Here is a 15,719-nt window from a genome sequence, read left to right on the forward strand (position 1 = left end):
AGAGGGTAAACTTACCTTGAACTGACATTTATATGAATGACTCTGACAGATGATAGAAATAACAAAATAATTAAGAACCTCCCTATAGGAAAGCTACAAAATCACATTAAAGGGCAGTTGGTTCTCATTGTAGAAAGGAGTGAATGTGGCTTGAAATCAACAAAGGGAGTAAAAAATCTAGTCAATTTAGCCTGGGGCCAAAGACAGAGGATTAGTTCCAAGAATAAGTATATAGTGCTTGTTAGAATTCTGTACAGTTTGGTTTTAAATGCCTCTCTCTTTTTCTCTCTTCAGAGACTATAGCCACAGACCTCAAAGAGATTCTGGTATTTAGCCTAATGATTTCCACATGTTAAACACACCTCATTGCCTACAGGCACCAGTCAAATTAATTTCTTCTGAAGAAGGAGGCTAGGGTTTGATTCTTCTATGTAAAATTATTCCGTTCTATTAGTTGTGGGAGACCTGGACTTCATTAGCAAACAACTTGAAGCTAGTTACACAAACCTGCTGATAAGAAAAGGCTGCCTTCCAGCTGTTCCCTACACGCTTTTGTGAATAAAGAGCCATTGCTTAGGCAAAAGTCTGTCTAATCTCTTAAAGATGCTGTATTTCCATTTAATAAAACATTTTAAAGTGGCTCATGGTCTTAATCTCATTTACTGTGCTGCAAGATTTAATAAAATTATTTGATAATATTTGTGCTCCAGTATATCTCAGCAGTATCAGAATAAGATCACATCTTTTAAAAATACACAATGCTGACATTTCCTCAGGCTACATCTTTGCTTTAGTGTCTCCATTTCTTACTCAAGAAAGGTATCAATTGAACTCCAATCCTTTCACTGAGAAAACAGAGTCAAAATGCCCATAAAAACATAGGAAACTGTGTAGGAAATCATGTTAAGAGAAAAGCAGAACATTAAACTGTGTATATGCTATGGTCATAGCTATACTGTATAACTAAGGATAAGGCTGGAAAGAAATATGAAAAATGAAACGTTTTCTCACACGCATCTGAAACCTAAGTTTTTTTCTTTCTCATCTCCTTTATTTCTGCTAGGAGTTGTCTTATAGTGGGTATAGTTTGTTTGCTTTTTAAAATTATCAGGATAAGATCTGACCTCATCAGACAAGATCTTATGAGCCAGTTACTCAAAGGCAGTGACTGCCTGGACCACCCTAGACAGAGGTCTCTCCTTTCCTGAATATTCTTCAGCAATAGCAACTCCACAATTTCCAAGATTAATCCAGGAAGGGGGAAAGAAACTCTGTCTAACCTGCTGTTGGTAGTGAATTTCAAGAACATGTCCTCATTTTTAGTTTCATACTATTCTTTAAATGCGCGCTCAGTCAATACAGAATCTACCTACAGTGCAGGAGACCAGGGGTTTATTTCTGGGTCGGGAAGATCCCCTGGAGAAGGAAATGGCAACCCACTCCAGTATTCTTGCCTGGAGAATCCTGTGGACAGAGGAGCATGGCAGGCTACAGTCTACGGTGTTGTAAGAGTCGGACATGACTTAGCGACTAAACCATCACCAATCTTTTAAAGAAAAGTAAAAATGATATTTGTGTAATCATAAAAATGAAGTCATTCATATTTCCTGAGAACATGGAGACACAGATGACTTCTGCTGCTGCTGCTGCTAAGTTGCTTCAGTTATGTCCGACTCTGTGTGACCCCATAGACGGAAGCCCACCAGGCTCCCCCGTCCCTGGGATTCTCCAGGCAAGAACACTGAGTGGGTTGCCATTTCCTTCTCCAATGCATGAAAGTCAAAAGTGAAAGTCAGTCACTCAGTCGTGTCCGACTCTTAGCGACCCCATGGACTGCAGCCCACCAGGCTCCTCCAGCCATGGGATTTTCCAGGCAAGAGTACTGGAGTGGGGTGCCATTGCCTTCTCTGACAGATGACTTCTAGACATGAACAAAACTTAGTTACTGCTCTCAGGAAAGATATTTAGTAGGGGGCAGACAGCTGCCAATTAAGGTGCGGTGTCATAAGTGATAATATAAAGGACATAAAGATAGGGAGACCAGAATGAGCTATTCAAATTCTTAAAAGGAAGACATTATTCTTGGACTCTTTTCCTGTTAAAGAACAGGACCAGGAAAAGTTGCATAAAGGAGGCAACATATGAACCAGATCCTGAAGGATAGTCTTTGCCCAGGAAAGAGAAGTGATGGGCATGCAAGCAAGGGGGATATAACCAGCAAAAATGAAAGCAGGAATAGTGGGTTGTGTGCTAGAACAATGCACAGTTTAGGAATGGGAACCAAAGGAAATATGCAGAAGAGTAGTGGGGATCAGACTTGGCCTTCAATACAGAGAGAAGGGTGAGGCAAGCAAGCAAATATTGTCCTTTGGGGCCTGGGCAAGGAGTCTTGCATTTGCTTTTCTATTTAATCCCAACAATTTGTTTTACAAGTGAGAAGATTGAGGCTCCAAGAAGTCATATACAGTTTCTGAAAAGCACACCCATCACCTACACATCCTGGAACTAGCATTGTGTCCTGTCCCCAGCAGGTCCTCGACAAATACTGCCGAATACACGGATGACGAACCAGCAGGCCCATGAGCCACTGGTCCACAATAATGCACTTCCAAGACTTGTTTAAGACAGACAATGGGAGCCACTGACAATTTGGGGTTAGAGGATGTGTAATCTGAGAGCTGTGTGTTAAGAAGAGGACAGTAAAGGCTGAGGAGGTAGGGGGTTACCTAATACTGGGAGACTAGTGTTTACTGACAACACCTTGCTTTGCTCAGTATACTTGGTTTACTAAGAAAGTAGTGGGCTTCCCTGGTGGCTCAGATGGTAGAGTCTGCCTGCAGTGAGGGAAACCTAGGTTCAATCACTGGGTCTGGAAGATCCCCTGGAGAAGGAAATGGCTATCCACTCCAGTATTCTTGCCTGGAGAATCCCATGGACAGAGGAGCCTGACAGGCTACAGTTCATGCGGTTGCAAAGAGTCAGACACGACTGAGCAACTAACACTAAAGGAAATATTAGACTGCCTCAAAAACTCAACTGAAATCTAAATTCTCTCCTTTACCAAATGTATTTTTATTATGAAATTTAAGAACAATAGAAGGTATAAAATGAAGTTAAACTCCTTTTTCTCCTTCAAATCCAAATTCCACTATTAATAGTGTATTGTTCATTCTTTGAAAAAGCTTATGCACTCTTAAACACATAATATGCCTTTTTAAAAACATAATGAGATCATTATTTTGCTTTCTATTTAATCTGTCCTAGAGATCTTTCCACATCAGTACACACAGACCAACCTTGTTCTAAAGTTGCATAATGTTTCATGTCATGGAAGTACTGTAATGTATATAAGCTGTTTGTGCATATTTAAGTTGTTTAAAGTTTTCATTTTGTTTATTCTTAAATACAACACTGCAATAAACTCTTTTAGTCTCAAACCAAATTCACTTGTGGTCACTTGTATCAGTTTCTTGGATAGTCACAGATGGGCTCTCTGGTGTAAGACATAATTTAGCAAATTTCCTCAGATATTCATATAGTTAGCAGTCACATACCTTAGCAATGAAGGGAAACACAAAGATAACCTAAAAATAAATTTACTCACAGGAGTATCTCATTTTAGTGCTGGAGCCTACAGGAAAGACTCAGGGCCAGAGTTCTAGCTTTCCACCCTGAGCCTCTGGTATGGAATTCCTCATTCCACGTTGAGGCAGGGTGGTATTCCTTCAGGAGAAATCCAGGGCTCTATCTTCCTGCTCTACCAGTGGCTTGGTTTCCATGATTAAAATGGCAATGAAAAATTCAGATGACAACAATCAACAATCAGAATCACAGAATTTCAGAGCTGAAGGGATTAGAGATTATCCAGTCTATACCTGACATTTCTCAGATGTGGTGATTATGACCCAGAGGGACGACTGTCTCAGCAAACTCACCTAGCAGGTCACCACACAGCCCACCTTCCACACACCTATCTAGAGCCTTCTCCATTATACAGAACCAAAAAACATTTGTGTGCTAAGTTGCTTCAGTCGTGTCTGACTCTTTGTGATCCAATAGTAGCGTGTCAGGCTCCTCTGTCCATGGGATTCTCCAGGCAAAAACATTGGAGTGAGTTTCTGTGCCCTCCTCCAGGGGAGTCTTCCCAACCCAGGGATCGAACCCATGTCTCTTACATTTACCTGCACTGGTAGGCAGGTTCTTTACCACTAGCACCACCTGAGAAGCCCAAAAATATCTGCATCCTCTGCTAATCATTCAGAAATATCACATAAGCAAAATGTGTCTATAATATTTCCCTGGACAGAAGCAATCACGCTTAAAAAAAAAATAATGAGAACATCTGTAGAGAGAGCACAGACAAATCTTATTTTAGATAATTTAAAACCCTTTCTCCACCAAATTCACTACTAGAATGTCTACCAACTGTCAATACTGACACACTGAAGTGTCACCTTCCTTCTCCCACCCCTTGTGCTAACACCACTGACCTGTTATCAGCAAGACAAGCAGCGCTCAGGTTGTCTGCAGGTCTCATAATGGATTTTCAAACCTGGGACCACCCCATGCTGTGAGACTCTGGAGCCATAATTCTGTTACTCCCCACTCCCTTCCCATTCATGCTGCACAGCCTAAATCAAGGGTGTTGAATAGCTCTGACAGAAGTCTGTTCAAGAACTAAACATCATAGAGCCATCAGCTCCACCTTCCAACCCCTGGAGTCCAGCAAGGTTACCGACCTTGGGCAAGACCTACAAGCTTCCTCAGTAAAGCCTGTGTTTCTTTCATTTTTTTTTTTTTTTAATTGACCTACAGGTGATTAACACTGTTTCAGGTTACAGCAAATTGACTCAGTCGTGACTTCACTTTCACTTTTCACTTTCATGCATTGGAGAAGGAAATGGCAACCCACTCCAGTGTTCTTGCCTGGAGAATCCCAGGGACGGGGGAGCCTGGTGGGCTGCCATCTATGGGGTCACACAGAGTCGGACACGACTGAAGTGACTTAGCAGCAGCAGCAGCATACATGTATATATATGCTTTTTTCAGATTCTTTTCCATTATATGCTATTATAAGATATTTGAATATAGTTCCCTGTGCTACATAGAAGGTCCTTGCTGAGCCTATATTTCTTCATGAGGAAGTACAGCAATATGGTTAAGAACCAAAGGATGTGAATATCAGCTTTGGTTTTGGCCTTGGGTAAGGATTTAAACTCTCATGGTCTCAGTTTCCTCATCTTTAAGATGGAAATAATAACAATAGAAATAATAACAATAGAGGATTTGGTAGAGACTCAACATTTATTGAGCCTAGTACAATGCCTGGCACATAGTAAGTGCTTGATGAATACTGAGGGTCTACCACCAGAGCTGGTTTACCAGGAGCCAACCAGAGGCCAAAGACAAAAACACATGTAGCTGGGCATAGAAAAAGAAGAAAAAGCCTTCAGCAGGATTTCTGCTAAATTAACAAAAGAGGAATAAAAAATAGCTACATTTTTATACAAGTTCATATTTACCTATGGAGATTCCTTGGAACAATAGACTCATTCCAAGGTCTGTCTCAACTGAGACTTGAAACACTAGATCTGGGTTGGTGCAGCCACTGTGGAAAACAGCATGGCAGTTCCTCAAATAAATACAGAACCACCATATGACCCAGCCATTCCTCTCTGGGTATTTATTTGAAGAAAGTGAAAACACTAATTCAGAAAGATATATGCACCACTGTGTTCACTGCAACATCATTTACAATAACCAATATATGGAAACAACCACATCCACTGACAGTCAAATGGATAAAGAAGATATATATATAGATAGATATAATGGAATATTTGTTGTTGTTTAGTTGCTAAGTAGTATCCTACTCTTTTGTGATCTCATGGACTATAACCCACCAGGCTCCTCTGTCCATGGGATTTCTCAGGCAAGAATACTGGAGTGGGTTGCCATTTCCTTCTCCAGGGGATCTTCCTGACTCAGGGATCAAACCAGTGTCTCCTACATTGGCAGGTGGATTCTTGACCACTGAACTACCAGAGAAGCCTTATAATGGAATATTACTCAGTCATAAGAGAATGAAATCTTGCTCTTTGTGACAACATGATGGATCCTGAGGGAATTATGCTCAGTGAAACAGGTCAAAGAAAGACAAATACTATATGATTTCACTTACATGTGGAATGTAAGAAACAAAACAAATGAACAAACAGAATAAAACTAAACTCATAGATACAGAGAATGGAATGGAGTCGCCAGGTGGGAGGAGGGTTGTGGGGGGTGGGCAAAATGGATAAAGGGGGTAGGGGGTCAAGAGGTACAAATGTCCAGTTATAAAAATAAACAAGTCACGGGGATATAATGTACAACATGGTGACTATACTCAATAATATTGTAGTATGTGGTCTTCCTCGATGGCTCAGCAGTAAAGAATCTGCCTACAATGAAAGACTTGATTTTCTTTTAATTAATTATTTTTTATTGAAGGATAATTATTTTAAAGAATTTTGCTGTTCTCTGTCAAACCTCAACATGGATCAGCCATAGCTATACATATATCCCCTCCCTTTCGAAACTCCCTCCCAACTCCCTCCCCCTCCCATCCCTCTAGGTTGATACAGTGCCCCTGTTTGAGTTTCCTGAGCCATACAGCAAATTCCCATTGGCTATTTTACATATGGTAATGTAGGTTTCCATGTTGCTCTTTCCATATATCTCACCCTCCCCTCCCATCTCCCCATGTCCATAAATCTATTCTCTATGTCTGTTTCTCCATTTTTGCCCTGTAAATAAACTCAGTTTTGATCCCTGGGTTGGAAAGATCCCCTGGAGGAGGAAATGGCAACCTACTCTAGCATTCTTGCCTGAAGAATCCCATGGACAGAGAAGCCTGGTGGGCTATAGTCCAAAGGGTCGAAAAGAGTTGGACACAACTGAGCAATTGAGCACATTGTAGTATATATTTGGAAGTTGCCAAGCACATAAATCTTCAAAGCTCTCATCACAAGAAAAAAAAAAAAAAATGCAGGTGCAGGTTTTTAAAAGCCATGTACCACAATGCTCTTTTTTTTTTTTTTTTCTTTTTTAAATTACATGGGTCTGAGATACTCCAGGACTTCCCTCATAGCTCAGTTGGTAAAGAATCTGCCTGCAATGCAGGAGACCCTGGAGGTTCTCCAGAAAAAAGGAAAAAAAAAAAAAAGCACAACCACAGGCCAGGACCTGACAAGGAGAGCCAGGGCAGGGACATCTCTGGACCATAGTACAGGTCAAGTCTAAAATCGGGTAAGGTCATACCCATATGACAGTGCTCAGAGAATCACGAGGTAACAGAGGTCAAAGGTCATAAACTCAACTGATAAACAGAATGTGTGGCTGACCCAGGGAATAAAGAAGCAAGCAGCAGGGGCTTTGGCCAAGGTGGTATCAATGCTGACCAATTGGCATTTCCATTTCAAAAACTAAAGAGTGTGTTTGTGTATAAGAAAATCAGGGATCATGTCTGGGCAAGGGCTCCCATTATAATGTCCTGCCACTGGTTCTGGTGATCAAAAAGGAAAGAGGAAAAAGGCCAGCCAGGAAAGGAAAGGTCAGGCACCCTCAGAGATGCAGGGGCCCGGGCCATAACACTCACAGTGAGAAACAAAGTACTGACCATGGGGAGGGCAGGTACGCAGGCGTGGGGACCATGGTGGTGTCCGGTGTGGAGCCAACACTCTGTGAGCCACGGGTTCCTAGTGCTCATCTTGAGAAAGCAGTATCATGAGAACAACTTGATGCAGGGAGGTCAGGGACAAGGTCCCTCCCACAGGTGCAGCGCTCACATACCTGCTCAGAGAAGCGCCTCCATGGTGAGCACAGCTGAGTCTGAGGCAAGGGTGCACCTGATTGGAGGAAAAGAGCCAAAGGGGCGGGGCAGTTCTGAACAGGCTAAAGGAAAGGGGAAAAAACACACCTTTCCAGTTCATTTATTTCTTGAAAAAGGATATATTTAGTGCTCTTTATCCATTACAAGGTACAGTTGAGGTTACAAAAATAAAAAGCCATAGTCACTGGGAGCAAGTGGCTCATCATTTTAGGTTAATGAGAGGGAGAGATTGTTTGGCACCAGGGTTGTCCAAGTCATAAACTTGGACTTGGTAACATACTAGCTCACTAACCACTGTGCTGGAAGGCTAGACAGATAGCAGATTAAAGGGGAAAGATGTGTAGTAGATGCTCTCAAAAGCAACCTATAGAGGCTATTTAAATTAAATTATCATCATCATCAGACTTTTGACAATGATACTTTGTCCGAAGACAGTGGAGTAACATATTTAAGATTCTCAAGGAAAGAAAATGTGAGCCAAGTAGATTATACCCAGAAAAAATGACCTTTAATATAAAGGTCATGATTTTATCAAGAAATTAGGAGGAAAAAAGAAATTACAGAATACTATTCCCATGAGCCTTACCTAAGGAATCCACTAGAGAAACCGCTTCAATCAAAATTTGTAGAGATAGTGATATGAGGATCGATGATAAGCATGACATATATAGTTACCTGTAGAGATATGACTGAATGAACACTGAAAGGGATCTATTCTAGTATATAATGGCTATATTATCTGACAGTGTAGACATAGTACAACCATTTACAAAATTGGGGAAGAACGAGTAGGGACATGCCAAATATATTACTTTTACTGTTTTCATTAATCATAGCTGATTATTTGGAGACTGATGTATGTGTAATATAGGATAATAAATGGGTAATTAAAAGATATTCTATCTCCCTTGGGACTAAAAAGCAAAGATTTTAAGTATGAAAGAAAGCAAATACAACTGCAACATAGAAAACATTAAACAAAACCCCACAGTCTTGACTTTGAGCTGGAAATATCAATATGAACTCACAGAGTATTTCATCTTTATATGTGTATATATGTTTGTATGTAAATGCATATGTATTTTCTTAGCTCTGACCAATGAAAGAGCCTACAGACAATGACCATTCCAGTGAGTGGTTATGGTCCTAAAATATCATTCTCATTAAAAGAAACCAAAGTCTCTTGAAGAAATAGTTGAACCCAAGTCTAGGCAAAAAATGTACAAGACAATCCTGGATCACCTTAAGACTAGATATTATGGAAGGTAAACTAGATAGCATATTGAAAAGCAGAGACATTACTTTGCCAACAAAGGTCCATCTAGTCAAGGCTATGGTTTTTCCAGTGGTCATGTATGGATGCAAGAGTTGGACTGTGAAGAAGGCTGAGCACCAAAGAATTGATGCTTTTGAACTGTGGTGTTGGAGAAGACTCTTGAGAGTCCCTTGGACAGCAAGGAGATCCAACCAGTCCATTCTAAAGGAGATCAGCCCTGGGTGTTCTTTGGAAAGAATGATGCTAAAGCTGAAACTCCAGTACTTTGGCCACCTCTTGCGAAGAGTTGATTCATTGGAAAAGACTCTGATGCTAGGAGGGATTGGGGGCAGGAGGAAAAGGGGACGACAGAGGATGAGATGGCTGGATGGCATCATCGACTCGATGGACATGAGTTTGAGTGAACTGCAGGCGTTGGTGATGGACAGGAAGGCCTGGCGTGCTGCAATCCATGGGGTCGCAAAGAGTCGGACACGACTGAGCAACTGAACTGAACTGAACTGAAGATCATGTCAGAAGGACTCAGGAGCCAAGTTGAAGAAGTTCCCACTAGTCAAAGATGGGATAATTTGAGCCTTATTAAGTATTTTTAATCCCACGATCATGGTAATTTTAAAAAACACCCTAATTGGTCACCTCCTGAGAATGACAGGAAACCAATTAATTCTCAGGAACTGAATAAGTCAAACGAAAAGACTGAGCATTTATCCTGTTTTTTTCCCCTATGTAAGCTGCACACTGTGTAATCAAATAACAGATTGAAGGGATATCAATCTTTATAAAATTATTCCAGCTAATAAAGTAAAGCAAAATGGTAGAATGAGAATATCACTATTTTGCAATCTCCAGAGAATTAATAGGTCAAGACATTAAGGATCAACAGCTTCTAAAGGCAAAAGAAGAGTGGAAAAATCAGATGTCGTGTGCCTTCCAGTGAAAGAATCCAACAGCACCTCTAATCTGGGCAAGAGAATCAAACCTGAGTCTGATCAATCCTCTGGATCCAGACAAAGGAAATAGAAGGCAAAGGCATAGCCTGAAGTGTGCCAGGAGGGCACTTGTTAATAAGACTGTGGGAAGGACATCCCTTTTGGTCCAGTGGCTAAGACTCTACACTTCCAATGTGGGGGGGAGGGGGTGGGGCTTGGGCTCAATACCTGGTCAGGGAAGTAGATCCCACATGCCACAGCTAAGAGTTCATATGCCTCAACTAAAGATCCTGCATGCCGCAACAAAGATTGAAGATCCCATGTGCCACAAAACTAAGACCTGGTGCAGTCAAATAAAGAAAAATAAATGCTAAACAGAAACAAAAAATCTCTACACATCCAATAGTCCAGATCCTTAAACAACAACAAAAAAATTCTTTTAAGTGAGGGAGGATGTTAAAGAAATCTATAGATTAAAAGAGACTTCTCTGTGGTACAGTGGTTAAGAGCCTGCCTCCCAATGCAGCGGACTTAAGTTTGACCCCTGGTCTAGGAAGACCCCACATGCCTCGGAGAAACTAATCCCGTGCTCCACAACTACTGAGTTTGTGTTCTAGAGCCTGAGAGCCGGAACTCCTGAAGGCCACACACCCTAGAACCTGTGCTCTGGAACAAGAGAATCCACAGCAACGAGAAGCCCATGCACCACAACTAGAGAGCAGCCCCTGCTCACTGCAGCTAGAGAAAAGACCGGCACAAACAAAAATAAATAAGAGACTTAAAAGACACACATGTTTTAAAAAATAGGCAAGACTAAACTGCAGTGTATCAGGCTGCTCACTTGGGTGATAAAACCATAAAGAGATGCAAGGAAGTGATTACTGTAAAGGTTAGGACAGCATTTACTTTTGGAGGGATGAAGGCAAATGTGATTAGGGAGGGTATTTAAAGGCACTTTTGGGGAAATTGGCAAAGTTCTATTTCTTGATCTGAGTGACAGTTGTATGAGTATCTTATAATAATTCACTAAGGTGTTAATTTTTTACATGAGTTTTCTTTTTTTGTTATTTGTGTATTATTTTACAATAAAAAGGTTTTAAAAATATTAAGAAAATCTAACATTTCCTCCATATCATATTAAAAAAAACTCAAAATGGATTAAAGATATAAACCTAAGAGTGGAAACCATAAAACTCCTAGAAGGAAACATAAGTAGTCTTTGACATAAATTGTAGCAATATTTTTTTGGATTTCCTAAGGCAAAGGAAACAAAATCAAAAAAATAAACAAATGGGGTCTAATTAAACTAATAAACAAGTGGGGTCTAGAAACCATCTACAAAATTAAAAGACAGCCTGCTGAATGAGAGAAAATATTTGCAAATGATGTGACCTATATAACAGGTTAATATCCAAAATATGCAAACTGCTCATATAACTCAATATCAAAAAAACAAAAACCCAATCAAAAAATGGGCAGATGATCTGAATAGACATTTATCCAGAGAAGACATACAGATGGCCCATGGGCACATGAAAAGATGCTCAATGTGGCTACTCATCAGAGAAATACAAATCAAAACCTCAATGAGCTATCACCTCACGCCTGTCAGAATGGTTATCACCAAAGAGACCACAAATACCAAATCCTGGCAAGAATATGGAGGAAAAGGAAACCCTTACACCCTGTTATGGGAATGCAAATTGCTGCAGTCACTATGGAAAACAGTATGGGGATTCCTCAAAAAACTAAAAATGGAACTACCATGTGATGCAGGGCTTCCCAGGTGGAACCAGTGATAAACAATGGTCTGCCAACGCAGGAGACCTAAGAGACATGGGTTCGATCCCTGGAGCAGAAAGATCCCCTGGAGGAGGGAATGGCAGCCCATTCCAGTATTCTTGCCTGGAGAATCCCATGGACATGGAAGCAAGCTCAGTGCTCACTGACAGACCAGTGGATGAAGTACTGATGTGTATTTATATACACACAGAATATTACTCAGTCATAACTTTTTTTTTTTACCATTTTAACAACATAGATGGAACTGAGTATTATGCTTAGTAAGACAAGTCAGACAAAGAAAGATAAATATTGCATTTATTGCTTATACATGGAATCTAATAACACAAATGAATGAGTATAACAAAGCAGAAACAAACTCACAGATACATAGAGAGAACAAACTAGCGACTGCAGTTACCACTGAGGAGAGGGAAGGGGAAAGAAGAAGGGAAGGGTATTAAGAAGTACAAACTATTATATACAAAATAAATATAGCACAGGGAATATAACTAATATTTTATAATAACTTTAAATGGAATATAATCTATAAAAATATTGAATCACTATGTTGTATTAATATTATAAATCAACTATACTTCATTTAAAGAAAAAGCAATAAAGTAACATTTTCTTTTTAAGTTAAAAAAAGAAAAAGAAAATCTAGACTTGTCAGCACAGTAAGAGCCAACTGGTAGAAAACCCAGCAAGGTAACAGAGAAGCAGCCAATCAGCTTGGAGCCAGTGTCTTATGAAGGCCTTCTGTCTCAATGAACTGCTCATGGTGACATTAAATGATTTCTTTTTTTTTTTTTTTCAAGTCCTGCCACATAGCATGTGGGAGGTTTAATTCTCAGATAAGGGATCCAACCTGTGGCCCCTGCAGTGGAAGCTCACAGTCTTAACCACTGGGCCACCAGGGAAGTCCCTGATTTCATCTATATGTTAAATGAAAATTTGCCTTGTAACACTTCAAATCATGTTTTAAAGCGTATGGCAAATAGTGTACTCCAAAATATCTCAAAGGTACTCTCAATTCAAAACGACCTCTTGGATGCCTAACTGGAATTGCAAATAACTGTTGGGTGTTGATTTCTCACAGAAATAAGATTAATCACTTGACTCAAACTTGTAGCATTCAGCATACCAACATAGGGCAGCTTTGAGTTCCCAGAATTAGAAAAGAACCTTACACCCCTTGCTCCCCTACTCAGCTCTATATGCACATTATTAGCAATAGTCTATTAAAAAAAAAATGAGAAAAAAAATTTTCCCCAAACAATAAACATCCTGAAGTTTGAGTGAACTGCCACACACAAGATATTATTGCAGCTTTAGCAAGTGAGTTCAGGACTAAGAGAAAAGACACAGGCTCCCCAGGTCTGACTGAACTCTGCAGACAGGACCTGGAGCAGCAGTTGCATTGCATCCCTGGATCACAGTCACCAAACAAGAAGCATACTTAGCCCTGCATCTGCTAAGACCAACTCCCAGTTGCCAAGTGCTCTGCAAGGTGCAGAAAATGACCATCAAGAAGTTTTCCTAGGACAGTGGATAAGAATCCACCTGCCAATGTAGGGGACACAAGTTCAATCTCTAGCCTGGGAAGATTCTGCATGCCTCAGAGCCCGGGCTCCTCAACAAGAGAAGTCACGGCAGTCAGAAGCCTGTGTACAGCAACAAAGAGTAGCCTACAGGCGCTGCAACTAGAGAAAGCCTTTGAAAGCAACAAAAGATTCAGCACAGCCAAAAATTAACAAAAAAATTAATTTAAAAAGAGTTTTCCCAGCTTTTATTGAATTTGCCTCACATTATGATTCTATAACCTAAGCACAAATTTCCCATTTCAGACTGGCACTCTTCTGTACAAGCCAATAATGAAACACACATTCCTCTGGGTTATGAAAATTGTCCAATTTCTTCCCAATACAAAAAAGGAGATAAATGTTATTTTCTACTGGGGAAGTGCAGCACCATTGCTCTTGAACTTCCACATCCTTACTCTGATATACATTGGTGAATTATATCTGAAATAAACATAGGACTTTAGTATCATCTGCAATGGCAAGGGTCTGTGAATGACAGACCCTAAATGCCTGGACATGGCCCCACAGACTCGGTCTTCACCTGCACCTCGCTGAGGAGGCTGAGGGGGCTTGTTGAAGGTCACTAGGTGGGTCAGTATCAGTCGAGCACCCTCTCAAGGCTCATCTTTCTACTACTGAAAACACCACAATGTCAATTCTATCTCAATCTTAAAATGTGAAGAATAAAATGGGACATAAACTGTGACGTAGACTCTGGCTGGAGGAGCCTAGAGCAGTTTTATTGAGGGGTAATATCCTGCAGCCATTCAGAACATAAGGATGGGATGAAGCTGAGGGTGTGACTCCCTGCTCAGCCACGCATCTGTGGCAGGTCATTTAACCTCCCAGAGCCTCAGCGCAGATTAACAACAATACCTTTCTCATAGATCTGTTAGGAAGATGAATTTAACAATGTGTATAAAGCATTTAGCACAGTGCCCACCCCATTGTAAGTACTCAAAAAGTACCATTGTCGGATTGGGGTTGTAAACACTTCTATAAACATACAGAACTCTCTATTTGATGAACATCTGCTGGGTTTCAATGCAGCCTACTCTCTCCAAGGTAAGTGGTGCTATTTTTATAAACCCACAACATTAAAAAGTCATTACTAGCAGTGCTTAAGTATATATGTGTGATTAATACCTTCCACATCTCTGCTTTGTTTTTCTTTTTCCCAACTACTCATCCTGGGTGGATAATTTTAATTCTAATAAAACCGTGGATTATTATTATCAGTAATAGTGATGGTTTAGCTAGAGAGCTTCTAGAGCTTGGGAGCCTAGGGCTAGTGCAGATATTATCTGTCTGCCCAATAATCATGCCTCTCTCCCTTGTTCCCTTTAGTACTGCCAACCTCCCACAGTAGAAATTTTCCCCTTACTATCCACTACTTACTTTCAGTTTCCCTGGCAGCTGTGACTCAGTTCTGGCCAGCGAGGCCTGAGGAGGATTCAGGAAAGATTTATCCTCTGATGAAAAGAGATGGGGACTTCCCTGGTGGCCCAGTGGTTAAGACTCCACACTTTCAATGCAGGAACTTTGGGTTTGATCCCTGGTCGGGATGGCTTAAGTGGTAAAGAATCCACCTGCAATGCAGGAGACACAGAAGACATGGGTTTGATCCCCAGGTCAGGAAGATCCCCTGGAGGAAGACATGACAACCCACTCCAGTATTCTTGCCTGAAAAATCCCATAGACGGATGAGCCTGGAAGGCTACAGTCCATAGGGCTGCAAAGAGTTGGACACAATTGAGCACATACATGCAAAAAAACCACACACATAGGGAAGATCCCACATGCTATGCAGCATGGCCCAGACTGGCCCCCAAATAAAAAGAAATAACTAAGTAAAAGGAAAAAAGACAGACACTACAGGAGAACAGATTTATCACTGCCCTCTCTGTGCCCATCCCTCCCCCCATATCCATCAGCTCCTCCCGCCTTTGAATGAGTTTGGAGACACTTGTGATACCCATCACAGAAGAAGCTATTTTCTGTCTAGGAGGTCTCAGGTCTGCAATTTAAAAAAACATAACATACTAAGAATAGGAGAAGAGAAGGATGGATGGAACCTGGTTCCTGTTGATACTGCTTGAGGCACTGAGTCAGCTCTGGGTTGGTACCTGTGGCATAAGATAATTGAATGTCTTTACTGCTCAAACCACTGTTAGCTAGGCACTCTCTTACCTGCAGCCTAAAGCATTCTAATTATGGGCTGAATTGTGTCTAACCTAATTGGTATGGGATAAATTGTGCCCCCTGTGGTCTGT

The 15,719-nt window shown here is 40.8% G+C and overlaps 1 protein-coding gene across 5 annotated transcripts in view; it reads right to left on the bottom strand.

Moving 5' to 3' along the window:
- Positions 1–15,719, bottom strand: part of TNFAIP8 (TNF alpha induced protein 8) — a 143,252-nt gene that overhangs the window by 117,593 nt on the left and 9,940 nt on the right. The window contains exons 2-3 of one of the 5 annotated variants that reach the window (XR_008703456.1): positions 14,845–15,035; positions 12,659–13,887 (exon numbers count right to left, since the gene is read on the bottom strand). The exons of 1 other annotated variant lie outside the window; for it this stretch is intronic. Coding sequence is in view for 3 of the 4 variants with exons in the window: in XM_055550214.1 (XP_055406189.1) it covers positions 3,605–3,617 (13 nt within the window). In the remaining variant the exon portion in view is untranslated. Of the gene's footprint in view, positions 1–15; positions 551–3,604; positions 3,701–12,658; positions 13,888–14,844; positions 15,036–15,719 lie in introns of those variants that run through there. 3 more of the 5 variants (XM_055550225.1, XM_055550214.1, XM_055550204.1) reach the window with 3 other exon arrangements.

This window comes from Bubalus kerabau, chromosome 1 (assembly GCF_029407905.1).
Source record: "Bubalus kerabau isolate K-KA32 ecotype Philippines breed swamp buffalo chromosome 1, PCC_UOA_SB_1v2, whole genome shotgun sequence".
Lineage (NCBI taxonomy): Eukaryota > Metazoa > Chordata > Mammalia > Artiodactyla > Bovidae > Bubalus > Bubalus kerabau.